Genomic DNA, 20,720 nt, shown 5'->3' on the forward strand with positions numbered 1-20,720 from the left:
GCGTATCCCATGCTGCGGGACCCAAAAGCTCTGTTTGAGCGCTTGAGTCCCCCCTACGCCACCACCACCACAACCAACTGAGCGACATCTGGGCTCCGAGTCCTAGCCCAACACAAACAGCAACGAATCAGCGTGTCCTACTCTACACCCTTAGAATTTAGAACAACACCCCCATAAATAATGCACCATTGAGTCTGCAGATATAAAAGATCTAAAGACACCTCTTGAGAGACCATCGAATATACTGAGAAGTTAACACCCTCACCCCTTTGGAGGATAACAAATCTCTTCATTTGCTTTCAACTTTGCACAGCATCTTGGATTGTCTTTCTTTGCAGTTCTTGGACTGTTATGCCTTAATGCATAGCGCTCTGTTGCTTTCAACTAGGTTTGATTCATAGCTGCCCATAGATACTGACTTCAAAAACCTATACAAAGAAGGGTTTGAAACAGGAAGATAGAGTTTTGTTGAAAGACATGAGAAACTGACTGGGAGGTCTTCCAGAGACTCACCGGCATGGGTTCATGAACTTTCACATATTTTACAGCTCAAACCTCATTTTTACTACGACATTCTCGAAACTAAAGCACTCTCGGTGAGTCTAAAAGTAGGTACTGTGTGGAGTACAAAATCAGGTTTTACTTTCTATTGGTCTATACTCAAATACATTTCAGAAATAAAACAAAGTCAGCATTATTGTAAATGTAGCTTGTGATTGTTAAATAATCAAACTATTATTGTTGGGCTACCTGGGAAAGGTTTAAAGATATGGTTAACAGTGCATCATGAGTTATATTTTGCCTTGACCACTTTAAAGCCTTACCTCTTTCTCATGCAACCACGTGTATTGTGTGAACCAACTGTCTCTTCGATCATTTTATGTCCCACAGCAATTGTTTATCTGTACATTTTCTTTGGTCAAAAAGGAACACAATTAATTTGCTATACGTACAGGTGATAGATGCCAGAAATGAAATGCTGAAAATCTCTGACAGTCAGTGACTGATTCAGCAAAGAAACCGGAGTGAGGGTTTTTTGTATTTCCTGTTTTAGAACCCCTTTGATCTTCCCACAACCAGGCACGTTCATGTATTATGTTTGGTTCGTAAACTACATATCCCAATGCAGTGCCCAGCAGTAGGACAACTGAAGTCCAGAGCAGGGCTGGGCGAACTTCCAACTTTTTGTGGACATTAGACAAGGGCAAAAGATAAGCCCAGGAAGAGGAGCCTGAATTAGGGACCTTCCTTGATTTTTTCATTCAGTACACATCCATATCCTTTGAGGCCAAATATGCACTTTTATTTGTTATGTCAGCCTCCTAAACTTGAATCCTTGCTGTCTCCTTGACTAACAACATTTTTTCTTTACTACTCCCAGATTTGGGCATGTACCTGCCTGCGCTCTTGAGCCAGTATTTTATTTCCTCTTTGATGTGTAAAGAAGTTCTCTGCACTTCCATAGATGAAACATTGACCAGTTGGAGGGCTGTGCAGTTTTCTTTCAAAACCAGGATGAGTCGGCCCCAGTCGAGATAGACAGCCCTGGGCAGAGAGAAGGACATGCCCTTAATTTTTGGGAGCATTCCTCAGGCTCAGCTGTGAGGGCCTTCCCTGCTTGAGGAGTAAGAGATGTTTACCATATCAAAATCAGCTTCCTGGCTGTTCGGTTCATCCAGTAGCAAGACCACCTCAATCAGGGTTAAGGCCTGTGGCAGAGCCCCTGCAGACATTGTTGTGAAGCTGCTCCCATACTCATTGACTGCTGTGCTCTTAGACCTTCCACTTGTACAGCTGTCTCTTGCAGTCTTGCATTTGGGAAGCTGAGCTTTGTGTCTCAGTGGTGGGCAAACTAGGTTTGCAGTATTCAAGATTTCCCTCATGGAGCCTATGAGCAACCACAAAGAAAGTAAGTGCAACAATGCCTTTGGGAGCACATTTGTTATTGGGGTTTGCTTGTTTACAAACAGCAAACTTTGCAGTTCTGGTTCTGGCTGCTAATCTACCAATATGTGAGTTACAATTTCCAATGACATTGTTGTAGAAATTTCTCTTTGCAATCGCAGTGCTTAAAAAACACCAGAAACATCTCTGAAATTTGCTAACACCTTTTGTTTGCTTCGGTGATTCTCATTTACTAATATTCTATGATGTAAATAAAGACTTATATCCTTAGATTCTGTATATATTTCTGAATTATAGCTCTGGTTGGACGTTGACCTTTATTGAATGTCATTATTGTGTCATCACAGAGTTGTCGTTCAAATTTGCAACAGCCTCCTAGATTAACACTTAACAGCTCAATCTTACTACCAAGAGAGTCAAGATACAAATAGATGCCTAGTAGGATCCTTTGACACCTTTGAGTACTGCAATAGTTCTGAAGACGCTATTATTAACTTGAGAACTATAATGCAGAAGCAGGCTACCCAGGGATTAGGCGACAAGACATGACAGTGTCTCGAATCCAAAATAACAATTGTTTGATTTTGCAAAAAATATAGGTTTGCATTGGAAGCTCTGCAGCTATTTAATTCACTTATTTTTAATATTTAAAAATGCAGTCCCTAAAGGAAAGCAGACTCTACTAGGAGAAACCTATTTGATGGAATATCAGACGTTGTAATGCGGGTCTTTACCCTGCGTGACTTAACCCTGAAAGCATTACAATGTTTTGACTTTTACAACACATTCAACTTCAATCCTTTTGTAGAACACACTTCGCTAACGAAGCAGGCACGGACTCCTTAACTCTGCGATATTTGGTTTTATTGACTTAATCCTTTAAACATTCAAATACTAATGCCTCGACCGCCTGCTCACGGTCTTAAACACATAAACGCGCTGCAAATGCTCTCAACCTTTTAACAACTTACACCACGTGTGCTTCCTAGTGTTAGATAGACATAGGCACCAGACTTAGGGGCCCATTATGATCGCAGACGGACTTGAGTCCGTCCGCGACCATAGAGGAGGAGGGAACCTCCGCATGGCTTGCGGAGTTCCCTCCTGACCAATTAGGATGTGACCGCCACCCTGGCGGTCACATCCTCTATTTTTACCATTGCGGCGGGTGCGGCTTCAAGCTGCACCCGCCGCAATGGTAAAAATGCATACATTGCATTTGTATGCAGAAAGCGGCAGGCACCGTGCGGTGCCTGCCGATTTCTGCATACAAATGCGGGGGGTACCATAGGTACCCCCCATGTGCACCCCCCCTTCACCCAGGGGGTCCGCAACGGGCCCCCGCAGTGAAGTTCCACATGCTTTTCCACGGTGGAAAACCCGCCGCGGAAAAGCATTTTTTAAAGCCCATCCTAATATGACTGGCGGTGTCTGAGAGACACCGCCACCATATTAGAGCTTTTCCGCTGCGGTTGTAAGCCAACCACGGCTGAAAAGCTGCGGACCGAAACCAGGACTCACCAGCCATCCTAATGTGGCGGTAGGTCTTTGGTGAGTCCGATGCGGTTTTTCCGCATCCTCCAGGCCGCCGGTGGCTTCCGCCGGCCCGGAGGATGCGGAAAAACCGCAATCGTAATAGGCCCCTTAGTTGAGTTGTCATTTCCACTGACTCATCTAAGAATAGTTGTCTGTGAATTCATGTCTGATTGTTTGTGTTATTACTGATTAAATTAATTTACAAATCAGAAATAAATGACTCTATCTACTTTAAAACATTTATCAGTTGGTAAAAATATATTCATTTATATAAAAATGCACTTTCTTTCAATATTTACCCCCTATGAAACTTAAGTGAAGCCTATTCATATTGCCCTAATGGCACCTACTGAACATCCCTTGATGCCCTGTAGCCATCCATAGATTTGTATACAACTATGCAAACACACCAATATACAATGTCACATAGGGAACATTTCCTCATTATACTATGTGTATATGGTGCTGCCTGTAACCATCCGTTATATTAAACAAGGTTTGGCTCCAGTTAATCATCTGCGGACATAGGCTCACATATGGATATATTATGTAATCCATGATTCAAATAAAATGTCATTAATGATAAATATCATATATGTATAGTTAGCAGGAACTATTCCTGGTATAATGTTCAACTGTATTTGATGCATGCAAACAATGTAAACGTATTTTTTTGTGATGCCTAAAAACAGTATCTGTAGCGATTCTGACAGCTCCCCGCAGGCGCAGATGCAAAAGCATAACATCCGGAACCCACCGCTCTACAAATCCCAGCATGCCCTGGGTCCTGGCGGTTAGGAAGCAGAGCAGGGCAGCCTGTGATTCCGTACATAAGCACCTCCCCCTGAAGGTGAAGGCGCTTGTCAATCGTTCCTGATTCCTTGCCTGGGAGACCCCGCCTTAGAGCTCCTCCGTTACCTCCGTTACCTGCTTCGGACCCGCTGCGCGGACGCTTTCCTTCCCGCTGGGCGGACACCTTCGGACCCGCTGCGCGGACGCTTTCCTTCCTGTTGGGCGGACACCTTCGGACCCGCTGCGCGGACGCTTTCCTTCCCGCTGGGCGGACACCTTCGGACACGCTGCGCGGACGCTTTCCTTCCCGCTGGGCGGACACCTTCGGACCCGCTGCGCGGACGCTTTCCTTCCCGCTGGGCGGACACCTTCGGACCCGCTGGGCGGATGCTTTCCTTCCCGCTGGACGGATGCTTCAGATCTGCTGAGGGGACGCCTTCCTTCTGTGCCTCAGGTAGGATCGCTCCACTTTTGCAATAACTTCCCGATAGCGAGACTGCGCTATAGACTCCAGACCCAAGTTCACATTTCTGTTACATGGAACCGGTATGAATTCCTAAGTTTGGTTCCGCCTTCTTGGTTACGAATTAGTAACACACTTTGAGCACGTTGCTGAACCTGAACATTTAACTAATCCCTTTGTGACTACCAGGCCCTCGCTCACTGCCGTGAATTCAACAGCGGAGAGCGGACTATTGGGTTACTTCTTCTTCTTTAATTCATTAGAGCGTTTCAAGGAAACGCATTACAGGCCCCTGAGTAAGTACACCTTGCATACCCCTTACAGAGTACTTGCATCTCTCTTGGTTTGTTGCCTCAACCTGCTTGCTGACTCATTTCTCTGTTCTATCTTTATAGTACCCCTGCATCTCGAGGACCCTTACGCCTCAGACCAGACCAAGGACGAGTTCCTCGTCAAGCCGTGCTCTTTTCTTATTTTATCCCCTTCCCTTTTCCCCCGGGGTGCAGCTTGCCTTAGTGGGGTTTTTCTCCCCTGAGGTGGGTTACATTTTAGGGAACTGGGGAGCTTCTCTTCAAGCTGTGGTCCCTGCTGGTTGTACGAACAAGGTTAGTGGTGAATGCGTACTTAATTGGGCTGCTAACTTTCTGGCAGGACTTGACAGTATCTAATAAAGTGCAATGTTCCAACAAAGTACAAAAAGTGTAGTAAAGTGTTCTAATGCGGAAGCTTAACAGCAGCATAACTTGTCAAACAATAACTTTATTGTATAAATGCATTTGTTCCTTCACTTTATATTTAAAATTTTTTAACGTGCTAATACTCTTAAAAGATGGCATATACCAAATTATAAATGTAAAAAACAAGGACCCCCTGAACAGTAAATCGTTCAATTCCTAGGACAGGGAAAGATAATACAAGTGAAAAACTTCATAGGGAATCAATCAAAGGAAACAAGTAAACAAGGGAAACATCAGAAAGCTGAATATGTATAAAAAACATTCATTTTAATGATATCATATTAAAAACATTTATTGTTATGTTATCCATATAACATGTAATTGCACAATAAAATACAATATTAAAAAAACAATTCTTTCTATTAAAAAGGACAACTTGCAAAAAGTTTATACAAATGGTGGCATAAATCAGTCGACGCGTGTTTCGGCGTACTCAACGCCTCCTTCAGGAGTAGCCACACATACACCTGTAAATAGTAATAAATATACATTCAATATCATTGTATGTACTTTACATAATTTAGAATAGTAATATGAACTTATTCTCACATTCAACAGCACTTTGTCTAAACAAACAGTATTATTTCCAACAAATTGTACTACACCGTAATAATCAGCATTTCATCTGAATCCCTTAATACTAAATCATGTTTCCATTCCAAAGATTTTTGATATCTGAGTACTCATATTTTATAGAAAGCTCTATTTTGATAGGCAGAACCCACTCTAAAAAAGGATAATCTTAAGTTTACGTCATTCGCTGATGGTATAAAAACAACTCATGACCTAAATACGTGTTTTCTAGATTAGTATGGGCCATCTCAGGATTGCCTGTTTACCTATAAGTAAACACATGTTCTTATAAATAAACACATGTCCCTTTTCCAAAAAATAAATAAACATGTTTAAGAAACAGCATTTGATGGCTGATAGCACAATATGATAAGAACAAGGAAACTTACATTAAATATATCTTCTCTAAACGTTAGTTATCCAGTATTGGGGTATCTTTCATAGATTCACATGCCTGAATCATTCCCCGTCGTCGAGGCGGTAGTCCCACGGTAAATAAAAAAGCAGTGCCAAAAGCACTTTCTAGTAGTAGTAGGCCCTAGAAATAGGCCTGAGGCCTAAATTATAGGAGCCTATCTACCTCATTATGTCAAAAAGACCAAAGTCTGTGCTCCAACCAATCAGCTCACAGCACCCTCTAGAACCCTCTCTGCAGAGCCAGTTCTCCTCAGATTTTCACCGCACGTCATGTGGAAGGGAGTCTCCCTGAGTCTTGACTCAGTTTTTTTCCTCAGAGCTTCAGGATGTCTGACAAGAAGGCCTTGTTTAGACCTTGCAGAACCTGCGAGAAGAAAAGGGTCCATGTGGATGACCAGCACAAGGACTGTATTTATTGCCTTTATCTCAAACATGAGGCAAAAAATTGTAAGATCTGCCGCACCTTCCCTTCTAAGACCTTAAGGGATAGGTAGGCCAGAGTCCTTTTGTGGCTAAAATCCTCTTCAACGGATGATGATGACAAAGCCTCTACCTCTAGCAAGAGGGAGAAGTCTCAGGAGGATAAGAAAAGTGAGGGGAGAAAACATGCGAAAACCTCCCACTCTACTTCAGGCTCTTCACAGAGATCTTCAAAAAGGTGGAGGGTCCCCTGTTATTAATATCAGGGAGGGGGATTTCGATTTCACAATTGGTGGAGTTCCCTGTTTTAGTTGTAGCAGACTGGGATCGCTGGAGTGAACTGGGGGGGGGGGAATTATTTGAGGTTTTAGACTATGCTCAAATATGGCCTAGATAGGATCTTACATAAACAACAAGAAAAAGGATATAGAGAAGTAACTGACGAACATAAGAATTTAAAAAAGGGGGAATGTGCGAAATTTATTTCAAACCTCCCGATCTGGGTTACAATCTAAAACATAATATAAAATAATTAAAAACCACTAAAGGCGGGAGTACAATTTATAAAAAATAGTCAAAATGTACAAAGTCGACGCGGCGTTTCGGTGTATGTCAGTCTTGACACCTTCTTCAGGACATTGAGGACATTTGACTTGATATCTACAAACAAATAACAATATTTTAGAATCGTTGTGTCGTTTTTTATATTTAATTCTACTAACATGTTACTTCATGATTGTTTTCTAGATCCTTTCCTATTGGTTCCCCTTCGTAGCTAACGTTCACATCTTATATACATACTAACAAAGAAATGTATTGCTAGTTTTTCATTACTCTGAGATATGGCCTAATGTACCTGTGTCTGTATTTTATGTAGAGACTGCTTATCAATAGCAGTTCAGTTTGATATTGAATTCAAAAGGGCGGATCACCGGATATATATAAATCTAAAAAAAGGAGAAATGGAGATCAATGTATCCCATTTATTACTCAACAGGGCTCAACACTACACCTATACTCTCAAAGGCACATTAGTTACCTTAAAGATAGATCATCATAATTTTATATTTGCACGGAGGGGTACATTAGGCCATATCTCAGAGTAATGAAAAACTAGCAATAAATTTCTTTGTTAGTATGTCACAGTAGAATGCATTCGTGTCTCGAGAGAGACAACTCCGACTACAGGCTTTGGCAATAAAACTGTCAAGAAAAAGGTCACTTTCAGTTCGCCTATTTGCTTCACATCTGGGGATGTGCTCTTCGGCCATCAACCTCATTCCATTAGCACGTCTAAAAATGCGACCTCTACAGGAAGAGTTACATCTTCAATGGCAACAAGCGACAGGCTCTTTCGAGGACACCATCACAGTCACCAACAGGATGGTGCAGGCCCTTCAATGGTGGACAAGGCTGAGCAATCTGGAACAGGGACTCACTTTCTTGCAAGCCCCTCCGGATTTCATTCTGATGACAGATGCATCAATGGAGGGCTGGGGAGGTCATCTCCAGGAGTTACAGGTGCAGGGAAAATGGTCGCAACAGCAGAAAAAATGCCACATCAACAGTCTAGAGTTGAAAGCCATTTTTCTTTCTCTTCAAGCTTTTCTCCCCAGGATCACAGGATCCTCAGTTCTGGTCAGAACAGACAACACTACCAGCATGTTTTATATAAACAAGGAAGGGGGAACGAAATCAGCAACATTGTCCAGGGAAGCCCAAGAGTTATGGCAATGGTTAACGATTCACAACATAACTCTCAAGGCAGAACACATCAGGGGTCTGTACAACACCTTAGCAGACAAACTGAGCAGATCCTCGTCAGATTGCCACGAGTGGGAACTGAGCAACAACCAATTGAGCAAGGTGTTTCAGAGATGGGGCAAGCCAATGTTGGATTTATTTGCAACCCAACAGAACAAGAAATGCCGGTACTTCGCCAGCAGGTACCCTCAACCGGGATCAAGGGGGAATGCCCTGTCCATGAGATGGTCAGGGAGTTATGCTTATGCCTTTCCTCCGATCCCTTTGATTCCACGAGTGGTGCGCAAGATGAAATTGGAGAGTTGCCGCCTTCTGCTAATTGCTCCCAGGTGGCCTCGCCAGTGGTTTCAGGAGCTCATGCTTCTCTCACAGGAGCCACCGATCAAGCTATTGGTAACCCCAACTTTACTATCACGCAACGAGGGCCAGATACTACACCCGGACCCTCAATCGCTGAAATTGCATGCATGGCTCCTAACTTCTTAGAATTTCAACATCTGCAAATTCCTCAGGACTGCCGAGACATTCTAAAGAAAGCAAGAGCCCAGAGTACATTGAAAACTTATTGTTTCAAGTGGAAGCGTTTCTGTGCTTGGTGTATCTCAAACAATTTACATCCTACAAAGGCGCCAGCAGAAAAAATACTACCCTATTTATTGCATTTGGCGCGATCTGGTCTTTCTTTTTCCTCAATAAAGGTCCACTTAGCGACTTTATCCAGATACAGGAAGATGGCTGACACTCAATCACTCTGCTCTTCATCGCTCGTTAAGCAATTCATGAGGGGCCTTTTCCGGGATAATCCTCCAGTAAAGCCTACACCACCAGAATGGGAGCTCAGTACAGTCCTCTCACAGCTGATGAAGCACCCGTTCGAACCCATCCATAAAGCTGACCTAAAATTCTTGACATGGAAGGTTGCTTTGTTGTTAGCCCTAACTTCCGCCAGACGAGTGGGAGAAATTCAGGCATTCACTATAAAGGAACCCTTTATGCATTTTTCCCAAGACTATGTCACTTTGCGGACGAATCCAACATTCATACCAAAGGTGCCTTCTCAATTTCATCTTAATGAACCAGTCAAGCTGAAGGTTTTCTTTCCAAATCCTTCAACCCCAGCGGAGAGAACATTACATTCCTTAGACATCAAAAGATGCTTAAAGTTCTACCTCCAGAGAACTAAGACTCTAAGAAAATCAGATCAATTGTTTGTGGCTTATGGCCAGACTACATTGGGTAAGGCGGTCACTAAAGCTACGATTTCCAGATGGATAGCCTCTGCCATCCAATTCTGTCACATCAAGGCTAACCGACCATTGACAAGGTCTGTTCGATCTCATTCCACAAGAGCTGTGGCAGCATCTGCAGCTTTGTTTGCAGGAGTGACGCTTGAGAACATTTGCCGTGCTGCGACATGGAAGAATGTCCACACGTTTACAAGACACTACTGCCTACAATCAGCAAATCAGAATGATGCGGCAGTGGGCCAAGCTGTGTTACGCCACCTGTTTCCATAGGAATACTTCAGGTACTACCTTTGGCTTCTTTCTTAAAGTACATAAAGTTCAAATTGTTGTTTATAATATGCAAACATATGTTGTCATACAGTAAGTTTATATGCTACTAATGTTCCATTTCCTGTAGGAAATTGCATTACTTCTATGTTGGTTTTCACTAAGGTTGTTAATAGATCAATCTCTAAGCGATTGTTGGTTGTTCACTGTACATTCATGGGGGTGCAATACAGTAAGTCTCCCACCATCCGCAACCGACTTCGCTTGGTTTACTGCTTGCTATTCTGATTCAGGCATGTGAATCTATGAAAGATACCCCAATACTGGTTAAGAAAACAAGTTACTTACCTGTAACTTCAGTTATCCAGTATTGGTATCTTTCATAGATTCACCTGCACCCACCCTCCTCCCCGGAGAGGCAGTTCTCTAAGGTTGGGATACTTTTTTCCCACTTGTGCTATGAAAATCTGAGGAGAACTGACTCTGCAGAGAGGGTTCTAGAGGGTGTTGTGAGCCGATTGGTTGGAGCAAAAACTTTGGTCTTTTTGACATAATGAGGTAGATAGGCTACTATAATTTAGGCCTCAGGCCTATTTCTAGGGCCTACTACAAAGTGCTTTTGGCACTGCTTTTTTATTTACCGTGGGACTCCCGCCTCGACGACGGGGAATGATTCAGGCATGTGAATCTATGAAAGATACCAATACTGGATAACTGAAGTTACAGGTAAGTAACTTGTTTTCTTCTTTAAAGCAACTAATTGTTGGGATGATCTGGTAACCGAGGTCTATTCAAAGATCCATTCCTTAAGTAAAATACCAACAACATATTCTCAAAATATGTAATGTTACTGATTTATTAGTCATAGATATAACATCCTCATGTTCTAAATTCTACGTCTTGATTTTAATGGAGGACTATTTGTGAGAAATATTGCGGTAGTAAACTGGCCCTGTTTTTATAGACCCTATATTAAAAAATAAACCATCCTAAAATATCCATTAAAACACAAATCTCCATAATGTTAGTAGCATCTTGAAATTATGCTATAGAGCTTGATTCATAGTATAAACCTATTTATCAAGCATCTAGATAGGAGTATGATGTTGTTAACTGGGGCCATAATATGGGCTAAATATCTAGAGGTATCTCCTAAGCCAGACATCCCAGTACGATTTATCATTACTACATCTATAATTTAACTATGATCCTCTTATTTAATAAACTCATATACTCTGTATAACGATTAAGAAACTAATGCCTTTAAAAATCTCAGTGCAAAATGCAGACGGGTGATGTTTCCTCCAACGAAACTTAAGTGGCGGAAACCACAGCTATATAATGGTCTATGAAATCGACCTGAGAGAAAACAATAATAGATTTACACAGTTGGAATATCCTATATAATCTCAACCTCAACATTATATATTGAAAACCAGATGATATGTATGGTACCTGATAGAAAACGTAATTTCGATCATACGGCCACAAGAGCTTAAGTGAAACTTAAGTGAAGCCTATTCAAATTGCCCTAATGGCACCTACTGAACATCCCTTGATGCCCAGTAGCCATCCATAGATCTGTATACAACTATGCAAACGCACCAATATACAATGTCACATAGGGAACATTTCCTCATTATACTGTGTGTATATGGTGCTGCCTGTAACCATCTGTTATATTAAACAAGGTTTGGCTCCAGTTAATCATCTTCGGGCATATGCTCACATATGGATATATTATGTAATCCATGATTCAAATAAAATGTCATTAATGATAAATATCATATATGTATAGTTAGCAGGAACTATTCCTGGAACAATGTTCAACTGTATTTGATGCATGCAAACAATGTAAACGTATTTATTTGTGATGCCTAAAAACAGTATCTAATAAAGTGCAATGTTCCAACAAAGTACAAAAAGTGTAGTAAAGTGCTCTAATGCGGAAGCTTAACAGCAGCATAACTTGTCAAACATAAACTTTATTGTATCAATGCATTTGTTCCTCCACTTTATATTTACATTTTTTTAATGTGCTAATACTCTTAAAAGATGGCATATAACAAATTATACACAAATATTTGTTAATTCTTCTGGAATCTTATTTTCTGGGATAGTGCCCCTATGGTATCCATTCCACTGTCTATTTCTATTTAACATTTTTAAAGATGGGAATGTAATTCCTCATCCATGTTTAGCCCGTCAGGAAAGCGGGTACCTGCCAATAAAATCAACCGTGACTCTAATTTGCGCAGCGCCCCCAGTCTGTCTCCACCTCTGATGCTGCTTTTAATCGTAGCAATCCCTATATACCTTGCTTTTGATGCATCATTCTGGTGGAATCGGCTAAAATTTCTCCCAGTACTGTATGAGAAGTCCTGATTTGTAATTGCACGCCAGTGCTCTAAAATGCGTTTTTTTACAGATGCTGTGGTTGACCCTATGTACCATCGATTACACAGTCAACATATAAGGTACACCACATATTCCGTTGTGCATGTAATTAGAGTATTGATCTTCCATTTCATTTTCGTTTTAGGTAGGAGGATCTCCTTGCAGTTCTGACTGTGCTTGCACGCCTTACAATTCCCACATTTTCTGAACCCTTTCGTAGTTTTTAACCAGTCAGTTTCTTTCCGTAATAAATGGCTTTGTACTAGACAGTCTTTTAAAGACTGGCCTCGTTGGTACGAAATGCCCGGAGTAATGCCCACTACATTTCTCAAGATGGGATCCTGTCTCAGTATATCCCATCTATTTTTTAGTATTTGCCGTATTTGATTGGACTGGCTGCAATACTTCGTTATGAATCTCATTTCAGGGGTTTCAGAACAGGTCACCGAGGTGCTAGTTTTGAGAGTTAGGGCCTCCTCTCTCGATATTTTATTAACTCTTGATTCTGCCTCCATGAGTGATTTGTTAGAGTACCCCCTAACTTTGAATCTTCCTTTCATCTCCTCCTTAGTTTGTTGAAAATGTGATTCGGTAGAACAATTGCGTTTAGCTCTTAAAAACTCACTGAAAGGGATTCCCCACCGAAAACTTGGGGGGTGAGCTCTGGAGGAGTGGAGTAACGAGTTCCCTGCTGTCTCTTTACGGAAAAATGTGGTGGTCAATTGGTTGTTCACTTTGGCCACTTTGACTGTCTACTGTAGTGTCTTGTAAATTTCAAATTAACATTATTAATGTTTAGACAATCAATAAAACAATTCAAATTGCTCTCAGATCCCCGCCAGATAAAAAGACGTCGTCTATGTATCTCATCCACTTAATTACATTCAATGCCCATTTCTCCGTTAGGTCGTTCCAGAGCACCTGCTTCTCCCACCAGCCAACCATATATATTTCACCATCGTAACTGCATATACGAAAACAGGCACGGACACCATGAATCTTCGTGGCACAGGTAGCTTTTTATTCCACTTGCAAGGTCAGACGCGTTTTGGCAGTACAACCGCCTTGGTCACTGCATTACAATCTCTGCTTAAACACTTAGAAATATATACAAGTAAATTCTCCCTTGGTTGCCATGGCAACCTGAAAGACAGCCCTAGACATAAAGAAGTGATGTATGGCTGTGCTTAATGACAGTGCAGTTTTTTCGTCAAGTGATAGAAATAGACAATACATTAAACAAAATACATTGCAAACTATGTTTGACTATGATTAAGTTTAGAAATCGGCACTCAATCAGTAGTGTACTATGTTAAATTTATAAAAAAAAACTGAAACGGGTATATTTCCCAATAATGTGATGTTTTGGATTTTCAGTAGCCCCAACACTGCGCACTTATAGCCAGCGCAAGCCACTCATGGTCTGGTACTCAAAGGCCCCCTCTCCTTGTAATAGCCGCTGAGATGAATCCTATTGGCTAAGCCGTGACCTAACTCAATCACTACGTGAGCTAAACTAGTGCCCAGTCATAGTGCAAGGAGAGTGGCAAAGTAGCTGGGGTCTAAAAACACTGTTCTGGATGAGTGTACTAGATGGTGAGCAATTGAGCCCATGTGGGCATTGACCGTGTAAATTTACAATGTATACATCAATGTACAGTACATGATGGTTCTAGTGCTAAGTGTAGTGGCTGAATATAACGAGGTAGGGAAAAATAAAATTATCAAAGGAGAAAATAGGGTTAACCAAAATGTAGACAAATGAGTGTTAAAAAATGCTCAGAGGACTGGTTCAGTACTCAGGAGGAGGCAAGGTGTATAGCAATCATAAATGGATATTGAGGGCTTCGTCTGCATTCATCCCATGTGGGATCTTGGAGTTGAGCAAAATAATGTATCTCGACTCCAGTCTTCTCAAGTACAGCTGTCTGTCACCTCCTCTTGGATTTTTTGGTACGTTGTCGATGACAAAGTACGTGAGGTCTTGGGCATTGCCTGCATGACAATAATTAATATGTCGTGCTACAGGATAGGCCTGGTCATCATGAGTTATAGCCCTCAAGTTTTGCAGTATGCGTATGTGTACAGGGTTTATGGTGCTCCCTGCGTAAAGTTTATTGCAGGTACAATGCAGTATATATACCGCAAAGTAGGTTTTGCAATTATAGTTTCCATGGATAGCAAAAGGTGTTTGTCTGAATGGCAATATCACTGATTTGTTGTTAACGCCATGCCTACAGGCTTTACATTTACTACACCTCGCAAATCCTTTCTGTGTTTGTAACCAGTTCGTTGGTTTTGCCACGGCTGGCGCATTTTGCACCAGTTGTTGGCGCATGGATTTTGCTCTGCGGAAACTGATCGGCGGTACTTAAGGACAGGTAGGTCCCAATACCAGATCATGTTTGACTGAATTCTAATGTTTGTAGATTATTTTCCTGAATCTAGTATGGTAATCATGGAACCCAGTAATCAGTCTAGGTGTGTCAGTTTCTTCTGGTTTTTTCACTTTTTTATTTTTGAAGAGTAGGTCTTTTCTTGGTGTTTGCTCACTCCTACTTCTGGCTTTAGTCAAGGTCTCAGACTTGTATCCTCTATTTTCTAGTCTGTCAAAGAGTTCTTTGATAGATGTGTCTAGTCCCCCCTCTGTGCTGCAGTTACGCTTCATCCTGAGGCATTCTGCAAATGGTATTCCTTCTTTGACACTGTGCGGATGAAAACTGTCCGCATGCAAAATTGAATTCCCGGCAGTGAGTTTTCTGTAAGTCCTAGACTGTAGGAGATTGTGCTCAATGTACAGTTCTATATCTAGGAACTGGATGGTGTGTTTGCTAGTGTGGCTAGTGAATGATAGATTAAGGCTGTTGTTGTTTAGTTCCATGCAAAACTTTTCTGCACTTTCGACAGTTCCCTGCCACAGCATAAAAATATCATCAATGTAACGCACATAAAGAACCACATTTTCCTTCATGACCCTCTCGTATTCTGCCATGAGTACTTGCTCCTCCCACCAGCCCATATGCAAATTAGCATAGCTGGGGGCGAAGCAAGTACCCATGGCAGTCCCCCTCAATTGCTTGTAAAACAGTTTATCAAAAATGAACACATTATTGTCCAGGCACCATTCTGCCATTTGGAGCAGCATCAAGGAGTGGTCATGTTGGTCAGCTGACCTTTTCCCTAAAAAATGTTTAGGGGCATTCAGTCCATCCATGTGTCTAATGCTCGTGTACAGCGCATTGACATCCAATGTCATTAGTACAAAGTCGTCTTGCCAGGTTATGTCATACATTTTGGTAAGGAAATCCCCTGTGTCTTTCAGGTAGGAAGGTAGTTCCCAGACTAGTGGTTGCAGAAAAAAGTCAATAAAGCGGGAAGTGTTTTTAAACAATCCACCAATTGCTGCAATTATCGGTCTTCCTGGTGGGTGGGTGGGTGATTTGTGGATTTCTGATAGATACATCTGCCGTGTGGATTCCTCACCTAGTGAATACCCCCTGCGTCAGCAACATTCGGAAATTCTTTTTTTTGTAGCCTCGCGCCGACGTGGACTCCTGAAGTCATAGAGACACGACCTCGCTCGCGACTCCGCTGACGTCACCGACGCCTATAATAGGCCCACGCCGGCGTGATGACATCAGTTCCCTTTTTTCCGCGTCGTCGACGCTAACGGTTATCGGGAATCTCTGTAGCCAACGGATACTTTGTTGTCTATATTGTTGCCATTTTCTGCTTCTCTGTATCCTGTCTCTTCGACAATGTCTTCGAAAAAGACCGGCTTCAAGCCATGTAGAGAATGTGGAAAAATGATGTCCATTATCGACCCACACAGCGACTGCATCTGGTGTTTGAGCTCGGACCATGATGTGGAGGACTGCTCTTCGTGTAAGAAGATGAACCCGAAGGCCCTGAGGGAGAGAGAAGCGAAGCTCCTGGTGGCTAAGATGAAAGCTGGAAAGGAGAAATCGTCGAGGTCTCGTTCTCGAAGGGCGAGGTCGAAGTCAAGATCGAGGTGTGGATCTCGAGGAAGGTCGTCTTCGAAGTCGGCTTCTGATCGTGTTTCAAAAAAGAGGAAACATAAGAAGAGGAGACATGAGTCCCGACGTCGTTCTGGTAAGGAGTCGGGATCGAGGTCGAGGTCACCGAAGAAGGTACGTTCGAAGGTGGTGACCGTTGATGTTTCGGATCCAGAACCTGAAGGTGAGGCCTCCCCTTCTGAGTCACGGGCGCCGTCTCCGGCTCCGTCTCCGACTCCGAATCCGGCTCCGAGTCCATCTCCGGCGCCGTCCCCGGTCCGAGATGAGGAGGAGCCTCGTGAGGATGGGGGTTCCGCGCCCTTAGGTGAGCCGAATCCGAACACTCCTCAAGACAGGCCTGAAGGTTTTCATCCACCATTTCCTGCCCCAGGCCAGGACCCTTCTGCGTTTCTCAACGCAATGTACGGAGTCTTTTCGAGGGTGAAGTATTGCATTCTCCGAGTTCAGTGGTGGAACCTCTTCTTCCTTTCAATGATGCTCTGACAGAGCCCATTCTAGAGGTGTGGAAAAAACCTTTGTCGGCTCCAGCTGTCTCTAAAAGTGTAGCCAGAAGATACAGGGTTGCCCCTGAGGATCCTGCCTTTTTAACCTCGCATCCTTCACCGGAGAGTTTGGTCATTCAGGCTGCATGCTCCAAAAAGAACGTTAGTGCTTTCCCTCAGGTTCCTTTTGAGAAGGAAGCAAAGAAGCAGGATCAGGTGGCAAAGAAATCCTTCTCCTCTGCCAGTATGGCATTGAAGTCATCAAATGCCACTTGCTTGATGGGAAGATATTTACACGCTCTGATGGACTCTTTGCGTGTTCTTGTTCCAAAAGTTCCTGATGACAGCAGGAAGGATTTTGAGGAAGTCATCTCTGACGCTCAGGCGGCGGCTCGCCAGGTCATTCAGAGCGGTTTGGATACTGTAGACTCTGTGGCGCGCATTATGGGCACTGCTGTCGCTACTAGGAGGTCTGCCTGGTTGAAATCTTCTGACTTTTCGGCTGATGTTCAGGCGACATTATTAGAACTTCCTTTCGATGGTTCAGGCCTCTTTGGGAAGAAGGCTGATGCGGCCCTTGAGAGGTTTAAAGATAGCAGGGCGACTGCTAAATCCTTGGGTCTTCAAGTGAGAGGCTCTTCAACTGGCAGAAGATTCAGGGGTTTTGGCCGCTCTTCCTTTCGGAATTTCCGGCAGGGCCAGCAGCAGCAGCAGCAACAACAGCAGCAGCAAAACTCTTTGTACAGGTCATACAGGGGAAAGCAAAGAGTGCGTCCTCGTGGACGTCAGGTCTCTTGCTCCTCCACTTCCTCCAACCCCCCTGCCCCTGAGAAGCAGCCCTAGATCCGACATTCAGGATCATGTGGGTCCGGTTGGGGGTCGGCTTACCCATTTTCTACAGGATTGGGAATCGGTTACGTCAGATCTTTGGGTTCTCAATCTTGTAGAAAATGGGTATGCCCTTCCCTTTCGGGAATTCCCTCCCAATTTCCCTCCTTGCCAAGGGTATTGCTCCGAGGAGCATCTGTCTCTTCTGCAAGAGGAAGTTTTGACTCTGATAAGAAAGGGTGCGATAGAGGTGGTCCCAGAGCAGGAAAGGGGTCAGGGATGCTACTCCCGGTATTTCCTGATTCCGAAGAAGGATGGCAGGCTTCGTCCAGTCCTGGATCTCAGGATCTTGAATCTCTATCTGAAGCAGGAGAAATTCAAGATGCTCACCCTTGCTCAGGTTCTTCAAGCGCTGCAAGAAGAAGACTGGATGGTGTCGCTCGACTTGCAGGATGCTTACTTTCACATCCCTATCCTGAAGTCGCACAGGAGGTATCTCCGTTTTACGGTGGGATCGCAGCACTACCAGTTTGCGGTCCTTCCATTTGGACTTACTACTGCGCCTCGAGTCTTCACCAAGGTGATGGCAGTGGTGGCGGCGCATCTCAGGAGATCAGGGATGCCAGTATTCCCTTATTTGGACGACTGGCTGATCAAAGCGGAGTCGTCAGAGAGAGTGCTCCATCATTTGCGAGAGACAACCCAGTTGTTGTACAGGTTGGGTTTTTCAATAAATGTACCCAAGTCTCACCTGGTGCCCTCCCAGCGCAACCTGTTCATAGGTGCGGTACTGGACACAACCGTATGTCGTGCATTCCCTCCCCCTCAAAGGATTCGCGACATACGGGAGATGATTCCTTTGTTTTACAATGGAGCGGTCGTTCCAGTCCTGAAGGTCCTTTGCCTGCTCGGTCTGATGGCTTCATGCATTCTGTTGGTCAACCATGCACGCTGGCACATGAGGGCGCTCCAGTGGTTCCTCCGCAAGCAGTGGTATCAGCACAGCGGAGATCTCAGGGAGTCAGTGAGGATCTCCAGAGAAGCTGCAGCGGATCTGTCTTGGTGGGGCGTGGAAGGCAATCTGTCCCAAGGAAAGCCTTTTCAACTTCCCCCATCGGTGGCCACGGTGATAACGGATGCATCCACTCTCGGGTGGGGTGCTCATCTGGGGGATCTGGAGGTCAAGGGCCTTTGGTCTCCAGAGGAAAGGTTGCTTCACATCAACCTTCTAGAATTGCGGGCGATACGTTTGGCGCTCAAGGCCTTCCTCCCTTCCCTTCGCGGTCAGTCTGTTCAAGTCCTGACGGACAACACGACCGCGATGTGGTACATCAACAAGCAGGGAGGAGTGGGGTCGCAGTGTCTCTGCAGAGAGGCTCTGCGTCTCTGGTCCTGGGCTCAGGACCATCAGATTTGTCTAATGGCAAATCATCTGGCCGGGGTGTTGAACGTTCGTGCAGACAGTCTCAGTCGGCAGTTCTCTGCCGACCACGAGTGGAGGCTTCACCCGGAGGTGGTTCACGACATCTTTCGGATGTGGGGGACTCCTCGGGTGGACCTGTTCGCCACTCACGAGAATGCGCACTGCCTGTCGTTCTGCAGTCTCCAGTATCCGATGCAAGGAGCCTTGGGGGACGCGTTTCAGTTGAGTTGGAGAGGTCAACTCCTTTACGCGTTTCCCCCCATACCCTTGATTCCTCAGGTTCTGAGGAAGATTTGCCAAGACCGGGCCCAAGTCATATTGGTCGCCCCGGATTGGCCAAGAAGGGTGTGGTATACAGATCTACTCCACCTCTCCTCTCACCCGCCGCTCCGTCTCCCTCTCAGGGCAGACCTCCTCTCTCTGATGGAGGGGCAGGTTCTACATCCCCACCTCCAGACATTGCACCTTCATGCCTGGAGATTGAACGGGGCAACCTGAATTCCTTTTCCCTTCCGCCTGACGTTGTGGATGTCATCTTGTCAGCCAGGCGTGACTCCACTAAGTCCATCTATTCTTATAGATGGTCGAAATTTGTCACGTGGTGTGGGGAAAGGTCTGTTGATCCTTTGAAGGCCCATTTGTCTAATGTTCTCCAATTTGCCCTTTCTTTGGCGCGGCAGGGTCTTGCGGTTGCCACGGTAAAGGGTTACCTGTCGGCGCTGTCGGCTTTTCTCTGCTTGCCTGACCAGCCTTCTCTTTTTAAGTCTCCTGTGGTCTTAAGGTTTTTGAAGGATCTTACTAATATGTTCCCTCCTTCACCTTTCATTGTGCCTCAGTGGGATTTGAATCTTGTATTGACCTTTTTGATGGGTGCTCCCTTTGAGCCTCTCCACAAATGTCCCATGAGGCTACTTACCCTTAAGACAGTCTTCCTGGTTGCAATAACCTCGGCAAGGAGGGTTAGTGAGCTTCAAGCTCTTAGTTCCAAGCCCCCATTCCTGACCATTCATGCTGATCGAATGGTTCTTAGGACCAGGGCTGCTTTTCTGCCAAAGGTGGTAACTCCCTTCCATCTAGGACAGTCCATTACCCTTCCTACCTTCTATCCTCCCCCTCACCCTTCTAAGGAGGAAGAGAGACTGCACCGTCTGGACCCTAAGAGGGCGGTGTCTTTTTACTTGGACAGATCCAAGGACTTTCGCTTGGAAGACCAGCTCTTCGTTGGATTTGCTGGCTGCAAGAAAGGAAGGGCGGTCCATAAGAGAACTTTATCGAGATGGATTGTCCTCTGCATAAAGATCTGCTACTCTTTGGCCGGTAAGGAACCACCTGAGGGTATAAGGGCTCATTCAACTAGAGCTAAGTCTTCGACCTCAGCATTGGCTAGAGGTGTGCCTGTTGAGGATATTTGTAGAGCGGCAACTTGGTCTTC

At 44.2% G+C, this 20,720-nt stretch overlaps 2 protein-coding genes across 2 annotated transcripts in view; one reads left to right on the plus strand and one right to left on the minus strand.

The window, feature by feature from the left end:
* Positions 1-20,720, plus strand: part of LOC144819847 (uncharacterized) — a 269,054-nt gene that overhangs the window by 158,116 nt on the left and 90,218 nt on the right. The window lies entirely within an intron of this gene.
* The window catches only part of LOC144819848 (uncharacterized), a 56,153-nt gene continuing 36,832 nt past the window's right edge, over positions 1,400-20,720 (minus strand). Inside the window, exon 4 of the mRNA XM_078677581.1 lies at positions 1,400-1,888. Within this exon, the coding sequence (XP_078533707.1) occupies positions 1,596-1,888 (293 nt within the window). The 3' untranslated portion in view covers positions 1,400-1,595. The remainder of the gene's footprint in view (positions 1,889-20,720) is intronic.

This window comes from Lissotriton helveticus, chromosome 2_1 (genome assembly GCF_964261635.1).
Source record: "Lissotriton helveticus chromosome 2_1, aLisHel1.1, whole genome shotgun sequence".
Taxonomy (NCBI): domain Eukaryota; kingdom Metazoa; phylum Chordata; class Amphibia; order Caudata; family Salamandridae; genus Lissotriton; species Lissotriton helveticus.